General features: G+C 37.8%; 1 protein-coding gene across 3 annotated transcripts; it reads left to right on the top strand.

Annotated features, from left to right (window-relative positions):
- The first annotated feature begins 4,891 nt into the window (after positions 1-4,891).
- LOC135760696 (protein TMEPAI-like) lies at positions 4,892-21,329 on the top strand. Of its 3 annotated transcripts, none has more exons than XM_065274803.2 (4): positions 4,892-5,241; positions 15,425-15,579; positions 17,944-17,988; positions 18,087-21,327. In XM_065274803.2, exons 1-4 carry the CDS (start codon positions 5,136-5,138, stop codon positions 18,585-18,587), a joined length of 807 nt encoding a protein of 268 aa, XP_065130875.1. In that variant the 5' UTR covers positions 4,892-5,135; the 3' UTR covers positions 18,588-21,327. The 3 variants fall into 3 exon arrangements, with proteins under 3 accessions (XP_065130875.1, XP_065130874.1, XP_065130876.1); XM_065274802.2 differs by having other exon boundaries at positions 18,084-21,324; XM_065274804.2 differs by lacking the exon at positions 4,892-5,241 and adding an exon at positions 13,462-13,936 and having other exon boundaries at positions 18,084-21,329.
- The last annotated feature ends 3,100 nt before the right edge of the window (positions 21,330-24,429 follow it).

Here is a 24,429-nt window from a genome sequence, read left to right as displayed (position 1 = left end):
CATATGATTACAATTAACATACTGTACATTTAGTCAAGTGTCTAACTTTCCACTGCTAGTGGACAAAAATAAAGCAACAGCACATGGCAAGTCTGGCCGAAGCAGCCGATGGTCAGATGACTGACCTGACCCGACCCGCTGATCCGCTTTATGATAATAAATAGACCCAAAAAAGCTGGTATTGACCCATTCACCTCTACCAGATTCTGTTCGAGAAATCCACTAAAACCGCTCGTGCACATCCGGAGAAGATGGAAATGGAAAGATCAGGACTGACAGCATCAAATGAAGAGAAAAATCATTGATGAGTTCAGGGTTCAAGTGCAGGTCGGTCAGTGAGTCTCACCATCGGAAATATGCTTTAGTTTTATGTTCGCTAATCAAGTATTAACTAGTACAATGTCACTACTGTATAGTAGAAACATCAGCACAAGTACTACCCAATATACTAAAGCTGGGGTCACACTTAGATTTTTGCACAAATGATGAATGTAATCTGATCATGGCCAGTCTTTTCCAGTTGTGCTCAGTCTTTGGTTACAGTCACAAGAAAGAACCCTTAAGTGTGTTGTGTCCAGTCTTAGATTGAAGTCCTTAGGTGTGACCCCAACTTAAAACACAGCATAATTGTTTGGTAATTCCTAACCAGAAAAACACCACACATTTTCCAACTCTTCCTATTCAAACACACGTGTATCCACTCATCAGTTTATTAGTAGAGATTTCGAATAATGGGTTCAAAACGTGCACTGTTGGTGTGCTTTTAGGAACAGAGTTAGGAAACACTGAACGAAATCGAAAGCGGCTGTGCATTTATAGAGGAATCCATGTTGTCATTGTAAATACAGCGAGAGGAGACAGTAGCCTATTCAAAATAATAATAATTAAAATTCATGTTAAAAGGTAAACTAAAAATGTAAATAAACACGGGCAATATCATGTCCAATATTAGGATGTTCTTTTAAAGATATTTGAAGTTTCCCTCTCCTGGTTTTAAAGGGAATCTATTTAAACATTTCATGGAAAGTTGATTCTTGACTATATTTCATACATGCCATGAGATCCAGGCCTTAACTCTTGATACATAATAGGATGTGAGGTGGGGTTGTTTTTGTGGAACATTCTAGTCTATATTTGTGATATAAGTCAAGCGTTTTAACATAAACATGTAATGCCTGTAAAGCAGTGTCAGAACACATTGGAAAAGTGCTATAAATATAACATTAAGGTTAAATTAAAACAGTAAAATGAGCAAACAATTTAACTAAAATAATGGTCACAACAGAACATAAACAAACTAAAGTTATTTTATATTTAAAGAGTTACATTTATGTTACATGTATGTATTGGACACTTTTATATAAAGTGACACACAGTGCATTCAGTCTTTACAACTTATCAACATGTGTTTTTTGTAAGATCAAACCCCTGACCTTTGTGTTCTATCAAGTGAACAACAGGAACAAGTCAAGACACAAAGTAGCTAACTCACCAGCATGTGGCGCTGCTGTTCTTCTCATGTGTGTGTGTGTGTGTGTGCGTGTGCGTGCGTGCGTGCGTGCGTGCGTGCCTGTGTGCGCGTGCGCGCGCGCGTGTATGTGTGTGTGTGTGTGTGTGTGTGTGTGTGTGTGTGTGTGTGTGTGTGTGTGTGTGTGTGTGTGTGTGTGTGTGTGTGTGTTTGTGTGTCACGTGGGTGGGTGTGACGTGGGTGTGTGACGTGGAGTGTGGGTTAAGTTCAATGAGATGAAAGCTCACTGACATTATCAGCTGAAGGATGAATGTCATTCCCACAGGGTTCAGAAGGATTTAAAGCAACAGAGTTTATTGTGAATGAATGATTGAGGACACAAACATTTTGATATATGAAGAGGTTGAAAGGTGTCAAACAGCCCGATTACATATTACGCACACACACACACACACACACACACACACACACACACACACACATTTTAACATTTATTGTTACTGTTATACAATAGTTATGGGTTAGGTCGGGGTTCGGGTCATTAATTTTATAAATGTGTGTATATTATCTAACTCATCTTTATATTATGTGTTTGTTGTTATAAACATGCAGACTGCAGAAGGTCATGAAGGTGAAGAGAGACAGAATCATTTTACTGTGTGAATACATTTTAAATGAATGACCAAACCCAGTCATAAAAATAGTGATGTTTATGAGAGGAACACTGCTGCTAGATTTTTTACTTCCATTATAAAGAGATTGACAATTAACAAGTGACACATTACAGGAGCAATATTTTTAAACATTGTAAATTTAATTTTATCCATTTGTTTTATTTATTCATTTCTTTTACTGAAAATGTTAGGGGTCATACTAGTAAGGTTTAGTCAACAGCTTTTCGATCAAAAGATTAAGTGTCAAACAAATAACTTTATTAAAATTGTGATTTAACACAGGACTAAAGGTTACATTGGCATTCGTCATGTTATTAAGTAACAGATGAGAATTGAATATGACTTCAACTTCTCTTTATTTCTAAGTACTTTTGTGTGGCAATAGTTCTGTTATGCAAAGTTGCAGTAATGTTGAATAATGTCATAAATGTCTTGTGTTGTTTTTGAAATAAATGTTTGTTTTTCTCCCCCCACAGATCCTGGAGTCAGACACCCATTAAATTCATCTTTTCTCCTACTGCAGTCTAGACCATGTTTTTCCTGAACTCTGATGCATTCTTCATTTGTCTGTGCGTGTGTGTGCGTGTGTGTGCGTGTGTGTGTGTGTGTGTGTGTGTGTGTGTGTGTGTGTGTGTGTGTGTGTGTGTGTGTGTGTGTGTGTGTGTGTGTGTGTGTGTGTGTGTGTGTGTGTGTGTGTGTCTTCTCCACACTTCTCACTAGATCTTCTGGCTCATATTTGTGATGTTCTCTATCAGTTTTGATTATGTTAAGATCACATCATCATTATTCATGCTGTTTGAGCTCCACATATGCAAAAAATAACATTTCTAAAACTGTATCCTCATATTACTGATGTTATATTTAACTTGTTTGAGCAGTTAACAGTTATGTAATTTATTTATCACTTTTTAGCCAGAAATCTCAGACACAAAAGACACACTTCTTCTAGTGTATTGTTTAATTTCCAGATAAATCCCATTTTGAAAAACAGTAGACATGACCACATGTTGCCCAACAAACATTTGCTTTATAACATCATGTGAGTGTCTGACCATATGAGTCATCAAACATTTCTAAAGGTCTCAGATTATAACATCATCATCACACTTCTTTTGAAAGAGATAAAGCTTCATTAGAACCAGTGTATTAGGCCAAATAAACATTTCTTAAGTTATTTGAGACCATTATAGATGAATTAATGTACACTTCAGACAGTGGGGTGAATGCATTGAGTAAATGTTCTCATATTCTGTTGCTCATCAAGGTAAAAAGTCGCAGTAGGATTGTTGTAGGAGGAAATGAGAAGCAGAAAACAGGAAGTGATGTGTAGTCAACATGCTGTCATTTGCCAAAACAGTTGAAATGAAATTCTTATGGTTAAACTTATATAGCATGAACAACATCAACCAGTTATGGCTGTTATACTATACTGACTATACTGTAGATATACTGTGATTTGACTCAATGTTTTCAATTTTCATTATCCTGCCTGATCGAGACAAACAATACATCTGTCTCCATGTCTTTCTGTGTCTATCTCAGCATCAGTAAGTCTAGAAATGAGACTGTAGTGGCAAAAACTCAGGAAAAAATGTGCATAGTGTCAAACAAAAATGACTTTATTCACTCGAGCCAATCAAAAACTCCTTAAAGAGCGGCTCAAAGACCATCTGACCTTCCAGCATCTGACTCCTTTCTTTATACACTTGACTTCAAAAGTACTCTTATCTGAGATGACGTACACTCTTTGTTTATTGTGGCGAAACTGCAGCTGGACTCTTTTATAAAATAAACTGATTATCTTAATAAAAACTCAATTAAATGTCACTATGACCTTAAATAAAGTGTTGTTAACTTTTAATGCAGTAATCAGTGTTATATTCAGTGCTCTGTGAGAATATACCAGTGGAAACTATCATTTCAGTGTAACATAAAGTATCAGTGTATAATCAATAATAAAATCAATGAAACCCACCAAAAAACTATCATAAGACACACCAGCAGAGGAAAAAAGAAAGCTACAGTGTAGAGTGTGTGCCAAACACATGTGTGTGTCTATCAGTCCATAAAACAATAGAGAGAAGAAAGAGATTAAGGAGAAAGATTGATGGATTAAGACTGGAGACTTTCTGAATGTGTTGTAATGTGCTAGACAACTGCTTACGTCACAGACAGACATGAGCTCATGATGTGCCACACACTAATACATTCAAGATTATTATCACACAGCCTAATACATTAGGTAAGGTTTTAGTGCATTCCTTTATAAAACTTCTTACATCAGATCTAATCTAAAATCAAATGAGCTGAACCATGTTTATCATCAGAAGGAAATGTATAAATAAGGATGCACTTTTTGCTTTTGTCCAGATGGAGGCGTTTCATCTCTGCGTGTCCAGACCTCAGTTGAACCAAGACGCAGTACTGTGTGAGTACATGAACACTGACTCGTGTGCATTTATATCTTACAATACAATCAAATGTCTTCAAACATATAGTTTTATATTCCAGATAAGACAGATAAAATGGCATGAAGGCATTACAATTCTTTGGTCTAAACTATTCTAACATGTGATCCTGTTGTTGTTGTTGTTTATGAATAGTTTATTTTAATTGAAACAGATAAACTGATCGATATTGAAAAGCGTTTTATCACCGTTTGATTTGATTGGCTTTGAACTATGTGAAAGGCCAAGTCTGGCAGTGACGTCAGACTGTCTGCTTCGAGACCCCGCCCACCACAGATTCCCAGCCAACTTGGACTTGAATGAGGTGCGCGCAGCAGACAGACGACACGGCTGGGAATATCGCCGGGAACACTGGAGTACAGACAGCGGGACGGAGTGAGGGGGAAGTCGGCTAGACGACAGCCCTTCATAACCGCCGCCGGTAACACTAAAGGGAAAGAACGAAACCCGCGTCCATGTTTTTAATCACCAGCGCGCGCTGAAGCGAGCACGAGCCTCGTCAGGCAGCCCGTGAGATCGTTTTAAATGTTCGGCTTCATGGGTCTGATGAACGGAACCACCGACACTCACACCAATGTGTCGTGTACCTGTAACTGCAAACGGTCCGCTTCATTCCAGAGTATGGCCATCAGTAAGTAACGTTTATCTTCTTATCTTCTGTTCATTTCTGTTTGGCTCCGTTTCTTTGACGCACTTCACTGATTCGAATCAAAGCTCGAACACGACTCTGAGGAAACTACAGCTGATTCGTTCGGTTTGGGTTGATTTTCAAACTTCAGTCGTCTTTAATGTCTATCCGACGCTCGGTTTTTTGCTGTTTCTGTGGTAACTAGTTTGATTAGTGTAAGATCTGTTCACAACAGTACCTTTAATTCCAGTTTAATTATGTATTTATGCTATAGTAATGAAATTAGGGCTGTCAAAAGATTAAAAGCTTCCAAAATAAAAGTTTTGCATAATATATTTGTGTGCACTATGTGTTTTCTATCTATCTATCTATCTATCTATCTATCTATCTATCTATCTATCTATCTATCTATCCATCTATCCATCTATCCATCTATCTATCTATCTATAATTTTTCTTATATGGATGTGTGTATTTGTATATAATAATAATAATAATAATAATAATAATAACACACAATACACACACACAAGTATATTATGCAAACACAAACTTTTATTTTGTATGCGCAGTTAATCGCAATTATTTTTTTGACAGCCCTTAATGAAATGATATTAAATAGTTTCATTGGTTTAACATTCATAAGAGTTTTTTATGAGCAGATAAAGTCTCATGATTTTTTCAGCTATGACAAATCATCAAAACTTTTTAATTTGCCATAAAATCATAAATGATTTATTGTATTATAGTCTGTTTGGTGTATTCGATTGTTGTTGCTTTGAATCAGGTTGCCTGTTAATGACACGGTGATGTGGATTGATATCAGACATTAAATATTGAATCATGTTTAAAATTTTGTTGCCCTCGGGTGGAGCTGGTTGTCACGTGTCTGGGGTAACTGATGGTGTGTCTGATCTCAAACCCAATAGACTAAGAAATTGTTCAGACAGATTTGTCCTAACACATTCATTCATTCATTCATTCATTCAGACAGTTTTCTGTGAGGATTTAATAAAGAAAAATCTGAAGATGATATGAGTCTGTAGAAGACAAGATGATAATCCACATGTTCATCTCCCTGTTTTTATAATATCTAATTCTTTTTGCTAAGGTCTCTCTCTCTCTTTCTCTTTCTCTGTCTCTCTGTCTCTCTCTCTCTCTCTCTCTCTCTCTCTCTCTCTCTCTCTCTCTCTCTCTCTCTCTCTCTCTCTCTCTCTTTCTCAAAGGCTTTTGTCTAGACAGATTTCAGTCACGCTTGTGTCTACAGAACTTGTTTGACAGCTTGTTTAAGTGTCGTCCACATGGTTATAATCCACAGTTTAATTCCAGTAAATAGAAAAGATTTTGACCTAAACCGTCTTGAGCTGTTTTCATTAGTGTTTGTTTCAAACTGATCGCTTTTCCAGCTCTCTGTAATGATCTCAAAACACAACCCCATTTCCAGAAGAGCTGGGGGGTGGTTAGCGAGAAACAATGAATTATATGTGAGAAATGAGTGTTCTCATAACAGACACAAACCCCCCACCACCACCACCACCATATGATGGGTTTCATGAAAGCAAAGCTCATTTCCTGGCTGTTACAGATGACTCTCAGTGATTAAGCGTCTCTGTAAATCACATCAGCTGATCATTTACACAGACGTCTGAAGCTTAGGGCTGTTACTCTCTCAAACGGCTTGGTGGAGATGTTTTGGACTCGGATGGTGATGATTTGGATTCAGGTGGAGATGTTTTAAACTGAGGTGGAGATGTTTTGGACTCAGGTGGAGATGTTTTGGACTCAGGTGACGATGTTTTGAACTCAGGTGGAGATGTTTTGAACTCCGGTGGAGATGTTTTGAACTCAGGTGGAGATGTTTTGGACTCAGGTGGAGATGTTTTGGACTCAGGTGGAGATGTTTTGGACTCAGGTGGAGATGTTTTGGACTCAGGTGGAGATGTTTTGGACTCAGGTGACGATGTTTTGAACTCAGGTGGAGATGTTTTGAACTCAGGTGGAGATGTTTTGGACTCAGGTGGAGATGTTTTGGACTCAGGTGGAGATGTTTTGGACTCAGGTGGAGATGTTTTGGACTCAGGTGGAGATGTTTTGGACTCAGGTGGAGATGTTTTGGACTCAGGTGGAGATGTTTTGGACTCAGGTGGAGATGTTTTGAACTCAGGTGGAGATGTTTTGGACTCAGGTGGAGATGTTTTGGACTCAGGTGGAGATGTTTTGGACTCAGGTGGAGATGTTTTGGACTCAGGTGGAGATGTTTTGGACTCAGGTGGAGATGTTTTGGACTCAGGTGGAGATGTTTTGGACTCAGGTGGAGATGTTTTGGACTCAGGTGGAGATGTTTTGGACTCAGGTGACGATGTTTTGAACTCTGGTGGAGATGTTTTGAACTCTGGTGGAGATGATGTGGACTCAGGTGGAGATGATGTGGACTCAGGTGGAGATGATGTGGACTCAGGTGGAGATGATGTGGACTCAGGTGGAGATGATGTGGACTCAGGTGGAGATGATGTGGACTCAGGTGGAGATGATGTGGACTCAGGTGGAGATGTTTTAAACTGATGTAGAGATTATTTGGACTCAGGTGGAGATGTTTTGAACTCAGGTGGAGATGTTTTGAACACAGGTGGAGATGTTTTGAACTCAGGTGGAGATTATTTGGACTCAGGTGGAGATGTTTTGAACTCAGGTGGAGATGTTTTGAACACAGGTGGAGATGATGTGGACTCTGGTGGAGATGTTTTGAACGCAGGTGGAGATGTTTTGAACTCAGGTGGAGATGTTCAGTGTAGTTATCAAATCATTCCTGTGCCACCTTAAGAACTCATTATAGTTATGAGGTCTTACAGCATAGCCTCACTGTGTCGGTTTTCATTTATACTTCTGCATGGTCCGCATCGACGTGCAATTACACATGCAGACCACAGTAGTAAGCACTATCCACGCATGTAACCCACAGTAGCAGTGCAACAGCCAAAGAAGCAGCAGCTTGATCAGTAATGTCAGTGGTGGAGGTGAATAAACAGTGACTTTTGTTGCAGTTTGAGTTTTACTGCTCCTCAACTTGGCCCATCTTTGTTCTTACTGTTGCAAGCGGAAATGCCTTTGAAGAAATGCGACGCAGATTTTTTTTCCTGATATAAGGGTTCTACTGGACCAATCACAGCACTTGCGGTCCACTTAGAACGGGTGTATTACAATTTTGTCGAGGTGTGCACCAGGCTACGCATAACCTACGCCGTCGAACCTACGCACGACTATAAATTACACTTAAGGGTTCATATATGTTCATAACTGAAAAGAACACACCTTTAGCTGCGTGACAAAACTAAACAATGTTCAAGACCAGGCTGCTCACGTTATTGTTAAGCGGTTATATTCTAACACTTACTGGAAGTAGCAGGAGTAAATCCTGACCTTCGCTGTGTTTCTATTTGGTTGATCCCTGTATGACGTTCCTCAGTGTTCTGCTGCAGAAACATCTGTGTTGATCAGCACTCAGGAAAGAAACGGAAGAGGAAGAGGAAACAGCTGCTTGTTGGGAACGTTACTCAGAAATAAGACCCGATCCTATTCGTAAACAATGATGTTTGATCCACAGCTGTATGTTTAAAGAAATTCACATTGTGTCTTTATTATTCACCTTCATGTCATTTCAGACCTGTATGCTGTGTTCTCTTATGAGGTCTTGATTTTCTGGTGTTTGAGTGATGTATGGATCTTTAATAAATGTTTTGATCTTCATAGGTCAGCAGTAGTCTTATAATAGCTCGCTGTGGTGCGGACGCGCTGCTAATTGTATGGCCAGTCGGGTTTGACTCGTCTCGCTCACTCACGATGTTTTGTCTCTGTCCTGTGACGTCATTCGTCTTACGATTCAGTCATGGAGATCTCTGACTCTCTCTGCGCTTGTCCTGACACGTATGATATCTTCATTCATCCAGGCTGTGATTCTGCCATGGGTGCTTTGGATCAGGATCCAGTTACAGAAGATCCCAGACCTGCTTTAACGCTCCTGTTGGTTCTGGTTTTGTCATTTTTGTTTCAAAAATGAATATCTTGATCTGTCTGTCATTCTGTCCACCTTACACGTGCTGTTTTAAGAACATGCTGCTCTCTACAAGACGTTCTGCAGGTCTGTTTAGATCAAATTGAGATCAGATGAATGCGAGAAAGAATCCTCTCTGTATTGCGTCTCAATCCATGCACATGTAAGGTGAAGTACATACGAGACCTGGGATTTTAAGATCATGAGATTCAAGAGAGTCAAGGGGATATTTCTCTTAAGAGCACACACAGAGATGATCATTTTAGTGTGTGTGCGTGTGTGTGTGTGTGTGTGTGTGTGTGTGTGTTGTGTAGGACAGCCATCAGTGTTTGTTTCTTTTTTCAGTGATGAACTGACCTTTGTACGAATGTCTAGACTAGCTGCAAAAGAGCACACACATAGATACACACACATAGACAGATAGACACACACACAAACATACACACACCTCTTCTGATCATTATGTATATTATGTGTTGTCTTGTGTTATGTGAGTTCAGCTGTGTGTGTCTGTGTTAAGTGATGTGTTGTGTTGTGTATATTCTTGATCTTTACTTCACTCATGTTGGTTGGTGTGATTGATTGTCAGTTGTTTTAATCTGTTTGTTTACAGAGAGACAGACACACACACACACAGACACACACACACACAGATACACACAGACACAGACATTAGTCAAAGTTGTAATTATTGTCTTAGTTTAATTCAGATGAGTATGTAAATCAGTGTTTTAAATATGAGACACTACAGCTGCTAGGGAGTTTGGGTGAGGGGTGTCTGTGACCCTGAGGTCAGAGGTCAGGGTTGAGACTCACAGGGGCGGAGCTTCACTGTGAATGAACTCTGTGTGTATGTGTGTGTGTGTGTGTGTGTGAGAGAGAGAGAGATCTATCTATCTATCTATCTATCTATCTATCTATCTATCTATCTATCTATCTATCTATCTATCTATCTATCTATCTATCTATCTATCTATCTATCTATCTATCTATCTATCTATCTATCTATCTTTATATCTCTTTCTCTCTCCCTCTCTAGAGCTTGGATGTTTTTATTTGTTTTATTTTCATGAACACTGTCTGTACTTTTATCATTTTCAGTCACATGATTATTTTCCCTTTCAGTTTCCCTGAACACACATCCCATCTACACTTAATAGCGTACTCAGCTCAAATGACCTTTGTTTGATTTAGTCTTGTGTACTGAGATCTGGGAAGAGTTTGTTCTGTTGTGTGTTGTTGTGTCTGCTGTCAGGCGGTTGTGGTCATGTGACATGGAAATAGTGGGTGTGACACAAGACAACACACACACACACACAAACACAAACTGCAATATTCAACAAATATCTAAAAAAAATTTAATCAAGATGTATTTTCTTAAAAAACTAAATGACCTAAGAAAATAAGTCTAGTTTTTACCCCAAATATATACAATTTAAGTAAATTTGTGCCTAAAACAAGCCAAACAATCTGCCAATATTTCAATAAGAACCACAGTGAATAGGAACATGATAAAGATGTGATCGATGTTGACTCCCAGTAAAGAGAGGAATGTGATTTTACCCTCGGGTTAGGAAGGTGCACCTGGCATCTGCCCCAAAAACACAAACACTACCTGTAAGATAGTGTAAGTTTAGAGGAATGTGAGCTCTTTCTCATTCATTTCCTAACAGTGTCATTTAAACACAGATGAAAAGATTCATTTACTTTCTTCTTCTTATTAATGTTTTCCTATGTTGCTTGTTTTAAATCTATTATAGTTTGATCCTTGTCTAGTATAAGTTCAGCTCAACACTGTTTGTGCTTAAGTGTCTGAATTCTGGTTTGGTCTCTCTCTGTTTAAAACACAGTTTGCATTATTTACTGTGTTTTCTGTATAGGCATGTCTGAGCGTCCTCACACAAACACACACAACATGTTCAAACAGATTGCTCCCGAGCCACTAAACAGAAGAGTCTGATTATCCAAACATACACAGAGAAACCTGAGCTAAACCTCCACAGAGCTATAGACTGGGACCAAGTGCTCACGTTTTGAGACCATATTTTTATTTATTAATTTATTTTTTGTTAGGCAAGTGATTTAATTTGATCTGGACAGGGTCGGGTCCCTCCAGCAGGTGTGGCTGTGTGAAGTGAGAATAGTTGTGAGGATTTGTTTGGTCATCTCTCGACGCAGACAGATGCTGCAGGACAAACTAGTGAGGCAGCTCATCATATTGCTTAAAGCAAGAAGTTCAAGTCCAGCATAAGCAAATGACACCACGTGCGCTCAATGTATTAGGCTCATTGCTGCAGATACAATTAAATGCAAGAACACACGCACCCTTTTGTATCTTTTATGATTGATTTAGACTCAGATAATTGCCACGTTATGTTACAGGCATCCTGTAAACTATTTAAAACAAAGATTATGTCATTTAACGTTATTATCTTTGAAATAATGAGAATAAAAGTGTTTATTTAATGGATATTTGTATCAGTCAAGTTAGATTTAAGATGTTTACAATAAATTTAGGAAAACTAGCATACAGTAGGGTTTTCTGTTTACATAGATTCAAGTTGTGCTAACTATGCGTATGATAAAAATGCTGAAAGAGATGTTTATCCATAAGTAAGTAATTATCTGTATTTATGTGTAATTAATATAAAGCATTATTACTTTTATTACTATGTTATAACTTGTTGTTTTTGTTACAGGTCATATATTAAAAAACATGCATTTTCAAAAAAGATGCACACATCTTGCTTTAAAGTAACCATCTTTTTAAATTAAAAATGACCGGCGGGCCAGATAAAAATGATTGGAGGGCCGCATTTGGCCGGTGGGCTAGCCATGTCATTAACCCTTTCTGCGCATGTGCAGCAGACACATATTTTGACATGATGAGCAACACTCTGAACACAAACAGTACTGTGCAACCATGCCAAAATTAGATTTGTTGTTTTAGCAATGCTTATAGTGATCATATATTATATATATAATTGTATATAACTCAGTCTCTTTAATAGAATACATGCAGAAAATACAGGAAATGTGTATATAGTATTAAAGACTGCATAAAAATGTAATCTGATGCGTCAAGTTTTAGGGTAAATTCCACTTGAGCAATAGCAGAAAACTGCAGGATTAAACCTAAATAAAATTAAATCCTAATTTCTTATTTTAAAGAAATTTGTTTTTTACTTCATTCTGATCAAAAATGCTCAAGATGTCTTAAGTGCCAAGAGACGATGATGCCTAAAGAAGACATTTAGTCCTGAAATTTTTTAACATTACACAGATTTCCGGTATTTTCGGTTTGTATCTTAAAAAAATAGAATGAAATATAAATATGGATGGACATTAAAACTTCTAAAACAACAAGTCTGGTGGTGATGGCCTAAGACTTTTGCACAGTACTGTATATTGAATTTGCGCTGCTCGGAAGAGAAGTCAGCAGCCTCCACTGCCCATGACCCTGGTCCTACCAAATTATGTCCTGGTGCCACCAACTATAAAACTTTGTGTGGGAGTCAGGATCTTCATAATACACACACACACACATAAACACACAAACACACACACACACACACACACACACACACACGCATAAACACACACAGTCTTCATTCTTCTTTAACAGAAACATTTGCTTAGTAGATCACAGAGACACACAGAAAGTTTCCCACAGTCTGGTTTCCCTGTCGACTCGAGCGCTCATAAGTCAATGGGAAACAGGTCTGTCTCTCGCCCTTTCTGTCTCTCTCTCTCTCTGTCTTTCTCTCTTTGTTCGACTCTCTGCTTCGTCATTCCCATGAAAATTTGCAAGCAAATTGTGACCCTCTGTGACCTCATTCTCTCTCACACAGCCTGTGAGAATAAGAGTGTATGTGCGTGTGTGTGCGTGGATGCGTGCGTGTGTGTGCGTGGATGCGTGCGTGTGGATGCGTGCATGCGTGCGTGTTATACTATGGTACATCATAAGATACAAAGTTTGTTCATCATCTCTCATAAAGTAGCAGAAGAGATCATGATCAGAAATATTGAGATCCTGGAGAAAATAAATATTATGTCACTCATCATCATTTATATCACACAGATAAAGACCCTGAAATATTTGACATGTTGATATAAAGTAGATTAGAATGAGAGATGTTGTAAAATCTTTTAAAATAAATGGATCTTTTTTATTATTTTACATGAATGTCAAAGATGAAGGGTTGTAGTTTAGTATATGTTAGCTGTGATTGAGTTTTCTCTCTGACTCTCTGTAGATCTGCTGTGTTTATTATTATGGTCTATTCAGACAAAGAACAATCCAGTATTATGAGTTTATACCGTGGTATCCGTGTCTGGCACCCTGGCTGTGGCATATTTCACATCCGCACCCGTCAGCTGTCTTGACATCTTTTTGTTTTCATATGCAAAACTGAGTCTCTCAGACAATTCAGTCTAGACCCGTGGGCCGCTCCGCTCCTCCCCCTGTTACCCATCTGCCCACTTTTTCATTTGGGGTCTGTGGGTGTGGGTCAGCTCAGCTGTGGGAATTTGGTCTTCTTGTGTTAGTTTGACTCTGGACGTGAGAGGATCGAGTCGAGGGCTGAATTTGGCAACATGCAGCTTCATGCAGGCGACGGCTCGCAGCCGTGTGCGCAGACGCTGTGCAGATGTAAGTGATTTTGTTTCAGAGATGGACTTTATTTGATGTTTCTGAGGGTTTGTTATACGCTGTTATGAGCTAAGGATTGAAGCTTTATCTCTTCATATCATCCTGTGGTTGTCGTCTTGTTTTTGCTCATTGTTTTGGATGATGTGAGCTCAGTTTTCTGCATCTTAAACACAAACGGTCATTCTGCTATTGTTTAAGTTTATAATATCTGTGTGTTGGTGGGGTATCTAGTGTAGCTAAAGGTATGGTTATTTGAAACTTAGATGAGACTCTACTGATTCTGTCTACATGAATCAGTGTGAATCTGATTATGAGTCAAAAGTTTGCTGTCATTCACTCTGTTGTTTCTTACTAAATCTCTGTGTTTTGTTTAAGGATTTGTTCTTTAAAGATTTGTAAAGTGATTTCTATTTAGAAACAAACATTTGTTAGTTTTAGGCCTGCTCAATTATGAGGAAAATCATAATCACGGTTTGTAAAAACTCTTAATCATGATTGGTAAAATCATATCTGTGATTGGTAAAATCATAACCACGATTGGTAAAAGCATAACCGCAATTGGTAAAATCATAACCGCGATTGGTAAAATCATAACCGTGATTGGCAAAATCATAACCATGATTGGCAAAATCATAATTGTGATTGGCAAAATCAAAACAATGATTGGTAAAATCAACAGAGTAGTGGTGCCTTTAGACGTGCCATGCAAACACATCGGTCCAAAAGCACACAATTTATAATTGCACACTAATTGTTTTACCTCGATTATCTTGTTTTTGTAATTGTTTAAATCAAATATTTAATAAAAAATCAAAATGATAATTTGCACAGCCATAGTTAGTTAAAACTAAAAGGTTTTTCCGTTGCGTTGTTCAAAAATGTGCCAGGCACATCAAAAACATGCACTTTCCCCACCACTGATGGAAATTAAGAGAAAACACTTCCCTTCCAATGACGCTTCCCTGACTAGTTTTTACGGTAATCTATATTTCTGCTATTATCCACTAGGTGGCGCTCTTACCCAACGTATAAAAAACTAATTTAAGAACATAGAAAACTCATTTTTTTATCATCAATCTGAATCTGATCTCTAATAAAAGATCAGATGCATTTATCTGATTTTTTTTCAAGAAACCTACCCCTATTTAAGAGATTATAAAAAGAGAACAAGTGAAGATAGGATGAAATGGTTTTTTTTTTTCATTTTATATGTTGTATGATTATATATTTAAAGAAGAACATTTTACTTTTTGATGTAAATGTGGGCGCTGCCATCTTTGAGCTGTTTTGTATAAAATGTCTGGTATAAGTTAATACTTAAGTTAAGTTTGAATTCTCAGGACCCCAAAATAGTATTGTTGTGTAAACAAACAGCCAAGCCACATAATTAGTTGTGTTCACAGCCTCTCAAGCAATGTTTGACATGAAGACATTTGCATATATGTGCCGATATGTGTTTGTGATTTTGTGTGTCTTTTATTTGTGCAGCTCAGCTGGAGTTTGTTCAGATTCTGGTGATTGTTGTGGTGATGATGATGATGGTGGTGGTCATCACATGTCTGTTAAATCACTACAGACTCTCAACACAATCTCTTATCTCCCGTCACGGACGAGCGAGACAACGTCACCTACCCCTAACATCGGTAAGAGACACAAACACACACACACACACACAGACACACACACACACACACACACACACACACACACACACACACACACACACACACACAGACACACACACACACACACACTCACTCTCTCTCTCTCTCTCTCTCTCTCTCTCTCTCTCTCTCTCTCTCTCTCTCTCTCTCTCTCTCTCTCTCTCTCTCTCTCTCTCTCTCTCTCTCTCTCTCTCTCTCTCTCTCTCTCTCTCTCTCTCTCTCTCTCTCTCTCTAATAGTCGTCTGACAGCAGGTGTCAAATCACAGTGGAGTCGTTGCTCTAATTTTAGTTTGGGTCACATTATCAGACTCATGACTCACGCTGGGATGTGTGTGTTTGTGTGTGTGTGTGTGTGTGTGTGTGTGTGTGTGTTGTGTGTGTGTGTGTGTGTGTGTGTGTGTGTGTGTGTGTGTGTGTGTGTGTGTGTGTGTGTGTGTGTGTGTGTGTGTGTGTGTGTGTGTGTGTGTGTGTGTGTGTGTGTGTGTGTGTGTTTGTGTGTGTGTGTGTGTGTGTGTGCATGTTTGTGTCTTTATTTGTTCTGCATGTGTTTGTGTCTGTGTTTATCTTGTGATAAAAGAATTTTTAGGACATTCAGTGATTTCCTGTTATTGAGCATCAGTGAATGAGAGTTTTAATCCACAGCTCTCTGATCTTACTGAAGAAATTCTGACACCTGCTGGTTGTTGTTGTTCAGCTCATTAGAAAAACTGCAGTCACTCTTGACTTTCAACATCAGACATTTCTGTGTCCACCTTAGGAGTAATGTGACATATTTCCCTTTTTTAATAGTCGGCCGAGTGGTAGCAGTAGCACTCATCACACATAAATAAAAAAAACTATTATGTACTATTATGTAAATTATGATAAATATTTACTACACACGCCATGTAATCCAGTGTGAGGATGAAATGAAGAAGTGTCCTGATACATCATATGAAGATATATTCAATCATTTTGTGTTGTTTGTTAAAGTTGATGGGTCTTTGATGCGCAACTATAAAAGCAGAGAGGTATAGCAGCATCTGTACAGTGAGTCAGTCGAGTGTTTGTATCTGAAAATACCAAGACTTCATATTTTTTTACATTTTCAGGCGATGCTTTTAAATGTCACAACTGTCCCCTGGTGTAAGGGTTTTTTTTTAAACGGCAATTTTATCTGACTTGTATGAGTTTTTATGGCGACACATCAAGCTTATGACGCGGTCCGACAGTCAGCAGCATCTTTATCATTCAACACATTGTGAGTTATTTCAACAAACCATAATAAACATATTAAATTATTATTTGTATTCAGTATTGCTTTCGTTTTATGAAAATATCATTACATTGCCGCTTATGCCCTAGATGGAGACATGAGCTTATGACATTATTTGCTTATTTTAAAATGATTAGCTTTTTTATCTGAAACTTAACAAAAGTACGCAAAAACAGATGAACTCTTTCCTTGCCAGTATTTTTTATGATTTTCACAAAAATGTAATGCCTTCCAGAAAACGTTCTTTAAATATAAAAAACATACACTATATCAAATGAAAGAACAAAACCCCTGCTTTCAAACGAACAGAAAATCTCTTTGTTCTCTTTTATCACATCTAAAATATGCATAGGTTTCTTCAAAAATACCAAATTTTGACTTTTGATAGAGATCAGATTCAGAGAGATGATCAAAACATACACAGAGTTTGAGCGGTTTGACCTAAGGGAATACTTCAGTGTTTTATAAGTTGGGTAAGCGCGCCACCTGGTGGATAATAGTGGAAATATGGATTGCTGGAAAAACTTATCAATGGCTGGGAAAGAGTTAAGAACCTTTATAAACATTTAACTAATAAGCAGTTTGTCATTTATGACACATTTTTGTAATAATATATAATAGCAGAATAAATAAAATGGCAATAAGAGAACCATTAGATTTAGTGGCTCACCGGACGTTTTACACAAAAGAGCTGAAAGATGGCGGTGCTCACATTTACATCAAAAATAAAGTGGTATCGACCCGATGCAATTATGTTTTATTCACACAAAATTGTTCCTTGCAGTGTCAATAAAAAAGCTAAACACAAAGTTAAATAACAGAATAAAGCAGTAAAATATCTACTTCTAATGGAAACACACAGCATCAGGTCAGATTGATTTTCTCTTATATGATGACATCAGTCATTGTGTTCTCAGTTCCCCATAGTTTGATAGGATGTTAAATGTCTGGTTACATCACTAACTACCTCACAATACTATAACCAACATATACATTCATATATTTGTGTCCGCACCATACAGCTCTGGTGTGTTTTTTAGGAATGTTTCTCACTTATAATGTTGACCGAGTGATTTTCTCTTTTACAGGACGTCAGTTTGTGGTCATCTGATGGTACAGGATCTTCTGGTGAGGTAAATGTCAATCAATCAATCAATGAGTCTTTATCATGAGGTCACTCTTGTGTGCAGTCATCAGAGTTTCACTCCTCTTGTTTCTGTCTCTCCAGCAGGTGTATACACCTCGACCCCCCGACCGCGCCCCTCCTTACCTCCAGCGTCAACGTCTGCCCCGCTTTCAGCCCACTTACCCTTACCTGCCCCACTCCATCATCGATCTTCCCCCGACCATCTCGCTGTCAGATGGAGAAGAGCCGCCGCCCTACCAGGGTCAATGCACGCTTCAGCTCAGAGACCCGGAGCAGCAGCTGGAGCTCAACAGGGAGTCGGTCCGAGCTCCTCCCAATCGCACCGTATTTGACAGTCCGCTTACAAACTCTTCTCTGCGCCCACCGAGCGTCAACGCGGGCATCAGCGCTGGCAGAATGGAGGGCGCACCGCCCGCTTACAGTGAAGTAATAGGGCACTACTATCACCCGACATCATTACCGCAGACCGCCGGACCCGGTGCAGGAGTGGTTCGGGGTGTACTGCAGCTGACCCCGCCCCGAATCATCCGCACAGACAGCAAAAACACCCGCGACAAAGAAAAACACAAAGCACAGCAGGTCTGATATCAGCGTTGAGAGAAGTGACGTCCGTCAGTATGAAGCTCTGGTGTTTGTGGAGGAAAAGCATGAAAGACTTAAAATGGCTGCTCGTTCTCTTCCAAATCTTGCCCACTTTTTCCTTTTCAACTAAAACCTTGCTGATGAAAGTTAAAGGTTAAACATTTACTCTAAATATTTCCATGTTATTCATCGTCAGTGCCGTTTTATTTTTCATCCTGAGTGACTGTGGAGAGTTTGGATATCTTCCTTTAGATGTTTTCATGTCATCCACGGTGTGCTGTATGTACAGACTGCATGTGCTTATTTAAACTGTGCTGTATGTGTTTATGTGTGTGTGTTTGTCACACGCTGGTCTATGCATTAATGTATGTGCGTGTATATAGGCTACTATATAAATATATACAGTATATACATGTATATCAAAGGCAGAAAAGACAAACGTAAAAAGCACCATTTCAGAGTTATTTATATAAATGTCTAAAATTGCACTATTTTAATATAAGAATCTGAGGCTTTGAGCAGTCCACAAATCACAAGACAGAAAGACATTGGACTGAAGTGTGTGTGTGTGTGTGTGTGTGTGCGTGTGCGTGTGTGCGTGCGTGTGTGCGTGCGTGCGTGCGTGTGTGTGTGTGTGCGTGTGCACGTTGACCAGTTGCCCTTAACCACACAAAGCCGTCGATGAAGACGGATCTATTAAACCTGTGCTTCACGGCTCGACAGAACAAGTCTTAAATCAGCTGAGAGTTCTAGAGATCAAAACTAAAGTCATCTAAACTAGTCAAACAACTAGTCAAAGAGGCTTTAAGAAAAGTTCTAGTTTAGTAGAAGTAGTTTAGTTTAGTTTTTTAATCCGAGCTCTTTTCCATTCTGCCTTAGGTTTTCTTGAGCTCTGTGTGAGATAAATTCACAATCATTGATGTTTAGAGCAGCGGTTGAGAGATTTTCTTCTGTTCGGCTGGGAAACTTTCTGTCGGCTCGGCTCGGCTCGAGCGTCTCTAAAAGCACTTTATAGACATGTGGGAGAAAAATGATCTGTAAGCCATGATTTCATTGAGAGGAAAAGAAACTAAAGCAAATGAATATGCAACTGTTTCCTCGCTGGCTGGAGTCAGATTGATAACATCCACCATCTTCTGTAAGAGAGAGATTTTGGGTGGTACACAGATTAGTGGCACATCGATGAATCAATCCAAATGTAACCCAATCTCATTCATACACTGCCAAATACTGACTCACGGGACAGCTGCCAGTCTCATGAATCATCTCAGTCTGACCCGTGAGGGAATATTCCTCTGGTTTATTTTTACTTACTGAAGGATTGCTCTTCATTAAACACAATTGAACATGATCAGATTCAGAGACGCTTCACTTCAACACGTATAAAGGTGTTGTCATGGTTCGATTCAGATCTTATGATCAAAAGATTTGGATGAAACCGCACCTTTATGTCTGTTTGAATCCCATTCACTGTCATTGTATGGATTAAAAACAGCTGAATCTTTCCTCACATAGGTCTTCTTGTTTCTTTTGTGTTTGATTGAATTGTTCAAATGAAAGTGATTCAGTTCAATCGAAGCTTGATATTATAAACAGAAAGTGAATGTGTGCCGATGGTGATCCTCTCTACAGATTGACACGAGGTCTTCCCTTTACAGAGACGCCCGTCTTATACCCGCTGACACGTCAGTGTGACCTGATCCTTAGGTCAGCCAATCAGGTGACTGCTGACAGGAAGTGATGTCGTATGATAGTTTAGTGGAGAGAGTTGCAATATACCGACTATTTGCCTTTTGATAATGTAGTTTATTAAGATAAAGTTGTTCTTTTTCCTTTTTTTCTATGATTTTCTGTATATAAATAATGTTAACTTACTCTTTGTATTAGTTGCCTTCAGTTTGTTAAATGGTCAGATATTGTTTGAGAGACTAGTTAAAGTGTGCCTTTGAGCAGTCAGTAAAACCTCACGTGTGTGTGTTTGTTTTTATTGTTATTCCTCTGTTGCCTTCGAACTGTCCCAATATCTTATCCAACAAATCTGCATCTTCACGTAGACGTCTAAAGCACAAGATGAAGTCAAACGCTGTTGTTGTTATTTTATCTTCAATCATCTTCATGTTGCGTTAAGCTTTTACTTCTCAGTTTAAGTGAATCTGGAGTCACTCCGGTTTGGACCTTTAGTTTACTGACTCGTCTCATATTCTTCATCAAATAACTGAAGCGTTCCCTGTTAAGAGACATTTCCAAAGATGCACTTTCTCCATTGAACCCTTTGAGGTGATTTAAAGGGCCAGATGGAGATCTCAGCTCTTAAATGATGTTTGTGTTTCTGTCTGTGATTAAAGGCCATTCAACATTTCTGTGGGTTTGCAGTATGGACAGATTTGTTGGACTGCAGTGATATTTTTGGGGTTATTTGTTTTCATCTCCAGCTGTAATCAGCAATAACCATTGACATTCATGACCTTAATGTTTTATGTTTCATTTTATTTATATCACATCCTGAAAAGTGTTACTACATTTGAATCTTTGTTGTTATGAGAGCAGTTGAAACACATGTTATACAATCTAATACATTTCAATTAGCTGCCAATCAAACAAATAAACATTTTATAAAAACATACATTAGGTGCTGCTGTTGTTTTTCATTCATGAACAGTTAATACAGTAAAACATGGACTATAATACACTTCTAACATTAAATGTTTGCTTTTAATCCTCATGACATTTTTAAATGTTTTTGATATCATTCCTGTACTTCTTTAGTTCTCCCACTGTGTGGCGCTATAGGAGATGAGATTCAGTGAAGATTATTCACAGTTCAATCCAGTAGATGTCAGTCTCTCATCTTTCTGAATGATGAAAACCTTCAACAGAATGAATGAGAAGTTTTTGTGTGATTCATTAATCTGAACTGATATTACAACAAACATTAACAAACTAAAAAACCTTGTGTTACTCACATTAATGGAGATGAATTTTGCTCCTGGCTGTTATAAGATCATGGGTTTGAACCCTCATCGTGATTAAAAAGAAATGTATAGCTGATATTGAAGTCTCTGCCATATGCATAAATTTAATGAATCATTATCTTATCGATTATCTTGATGATCATTTATTCATTCCTTGAACTGCATTCAAAATTTCAACTTATTTATTTCCTATAAATTTATAAATGTATAAATGAATTTGTTAGATAAGTGAAAGTATTCAAGAATGAATTGAATGTTTAAAAGCTGCTCTGATGAAGTGAAATCCCTATGAATTTAGACTCAAACATTTCACCAAATATCAATTTTGAATAATAAATGATTTGACTAAAACTAATATAAGATTGCAACTAGTAAAATATCTCAATATACACATGTACATTAATTATGGTTAGTAAGTGAAACATCTGTCTGTCATGTCATGTTTAGCTGTGGTGACCTGATGATCCAGTATCAGTTAATGACGTCACTTTCACCTCAACTCATCTGATCTCTCAGAAATGTGCTTTAAGTTATATTTGCTAAATATTAAAACCATTCATAAATATTCATAGCAAAAATAAGCATATTTAATAGTGTTTCTCTTATTATTCTGCAAACACACTGGTTTATATGTGTAAGTAACTGCTTTTATAAAGTGTACACTAGTATTATACAATATTCACTAATATGGAGATTTTGTGCTTTTCTTTGAAGTCAGGTCATTGTGATCCGGTCTCATGTGGATTAAACCCGTGGACTCATAAACCTTGACTTGTGTTTGTAAATCTCTGTGTTGAATGGTTTATGATGTGATAAGATGAACTACAGTACATGTTTAAATGCTGATGCACACATATAGTAGATTTGAGGTGATTTGATCTGACTTGCTAATATTGTTCACATGGGTGAGTTAATGTCTAAACAGCTATAGCATAACTCACGTACAGATAAGAGTGAGAAAAACATGTTGTTGTTCCTGAGATATCTGTCTTAATCTTCATCAGCAGAGACTGAACGTACCGACACGACGATCATCTGTTTTCTGTTTGTTCAGGGCTTTAGTAAACATGGGTGTTAGTTACTAAAGATCTTATTTCAGATGAGAAACTAAATCAACACTTCTTCAATCAATCAAATGATGGGAAGCATGCAGCTGATTGTAACCATTGACTTCCATAGTAGGAAAACAAATATGATGGAAGTCAATGGGTACCATCAACTGTGTGCTTACCATCATTTATTAAAATATCTTCTCTTGTGTTCATCAAAATAAAAAAACTCATACAGATTTAGATCAACACAAGGATGAGAAAATTATGACAGAATTTACATTTTTGGGTGAACTATCAATGACTTTAACACTAGTATATAGTTTGGAATTAGAGGATTTGTTTACTAACAAAATTAAATACCTCCATGTACTCCATCCTAAATGTTCATTATATAATATTACACTCTTAGAAAGATCTTTTTGTCTTAAAAACACATAAATAAAATAAAAAACAAGTAACAAAAGTAACACAAAATGTGTTGTTTCCATAATAACAAAGAGATGAGACAACGCATGTAGTGTGTGTTGTCCCAGAATCAACACTAATGTCTTGTTTTTAACACGTCTGTTCTTCTAAGAGTGTATTTGTTACATTATTTAAATAAGAAAATATATTTAAATAAGCCTATAACTTTAAATACTCCATCCTAAACTATTCTTTGATTTTTGCTTTTCAGTTGTGAAAAGTTATAAATATAAATCAAATGAAATTGAACTGAATAAGGTTAAGCGGTGAACAGATGTGTGACTGTGATCCGGTTACCCATCATGCTCTGCTCAACACTGATATGAGTTCACCTTTGATGTTTCTGCTGTTGCAGCAAAGCGTCACAGGCAACATTATCACAAACATTTCTGCAGAATAAACATGAACTACGTTTGATCAGCGTCACTCACTGACATGAATGAACTTCTGCTCACCACTGAACCAAACCAAACCAGATCTGCATTACAGCTAACTATCAGTACTGAAAACACACTGGCCTAACAACACCAACAACTGCAAACATTACATCAATGATGATCTTTTATTGTGAAAGTTTTCACATGAATCAGTATTTCACATTTCACTTTACTAAATCAACTAAATGATATGTCAATGAATCAGAAATTATGCCATTTTATATAACACTTTATCTGTGAGATAACAGTAAATAGGTAAAAAAAAAAGTGAATTTTGTAATTCCAGAACTACAATAATAATAAAACCCCATCACATTACAGTAACAAGATGTGTAGTTCATTCATTGTAGATAAAGTTTCTCATCCTCCCTCTCTTTTGCATTTGGTCACAAGTTTTCATCAACATCACATCGTACTGTCTGTAATGTCTAATCCAGGGGTCTCCAACGTAGTGCCCGCAGGCACCAGGTAGCCCGCACAGAGTCTGTGAGGTGCCCGCCAAAGCAAATTCTAATAATAGTCTCAATTTTAATATGTATTCATTACATATTTTTTATTGGCTTGTTTTTCGTATGTTAACATTTTAAACAATACTAAAACATATCAAAAAGTAAAATAAAAGAAAATCAACAAGTGAAACAAAAAATGTTTTGAGTAGACTACGGTATATAAAAAAGTAGCCCTCCACATTGTTTTATCCATTGTGGTAGCCCTTGCCCACAAAAAGGTTGGGACCCCCAATCCAACCCTGACGGTCTTCAGGAGAAATGTCTCAACACCTGCACACGTTCACAGTCATCATCCGGTCATGTGAATGATTGTCATACAGTAAATGTTTGGAGATGGATGTGGCTCCTCTATGGGGTTTTACTGTAAGAAAGGAGACTGTGGAGGCAGAAACAGCAGTGATATCCTGAGA

Source organism: Paramisgurnus dabryanus, chromosome 7 (assembly GCF_030506205.2).
Source record: "Paramisgurnus dabryanus chromosome 7, PD_genome_1.1, whole genome shotgun sequence".
Taxonomy (NCBI): Eukaryota; Metazoa; Chordata; class Actinopteri; order Cypriniformes; family Cobitidae; genus Paramisgurnus; species Paramisgurnus dabryanus.
Note: the sequence above shows the minus strand (reverse complement) of the source record. Positions and strands in the feature narration are given on the sequence as shown.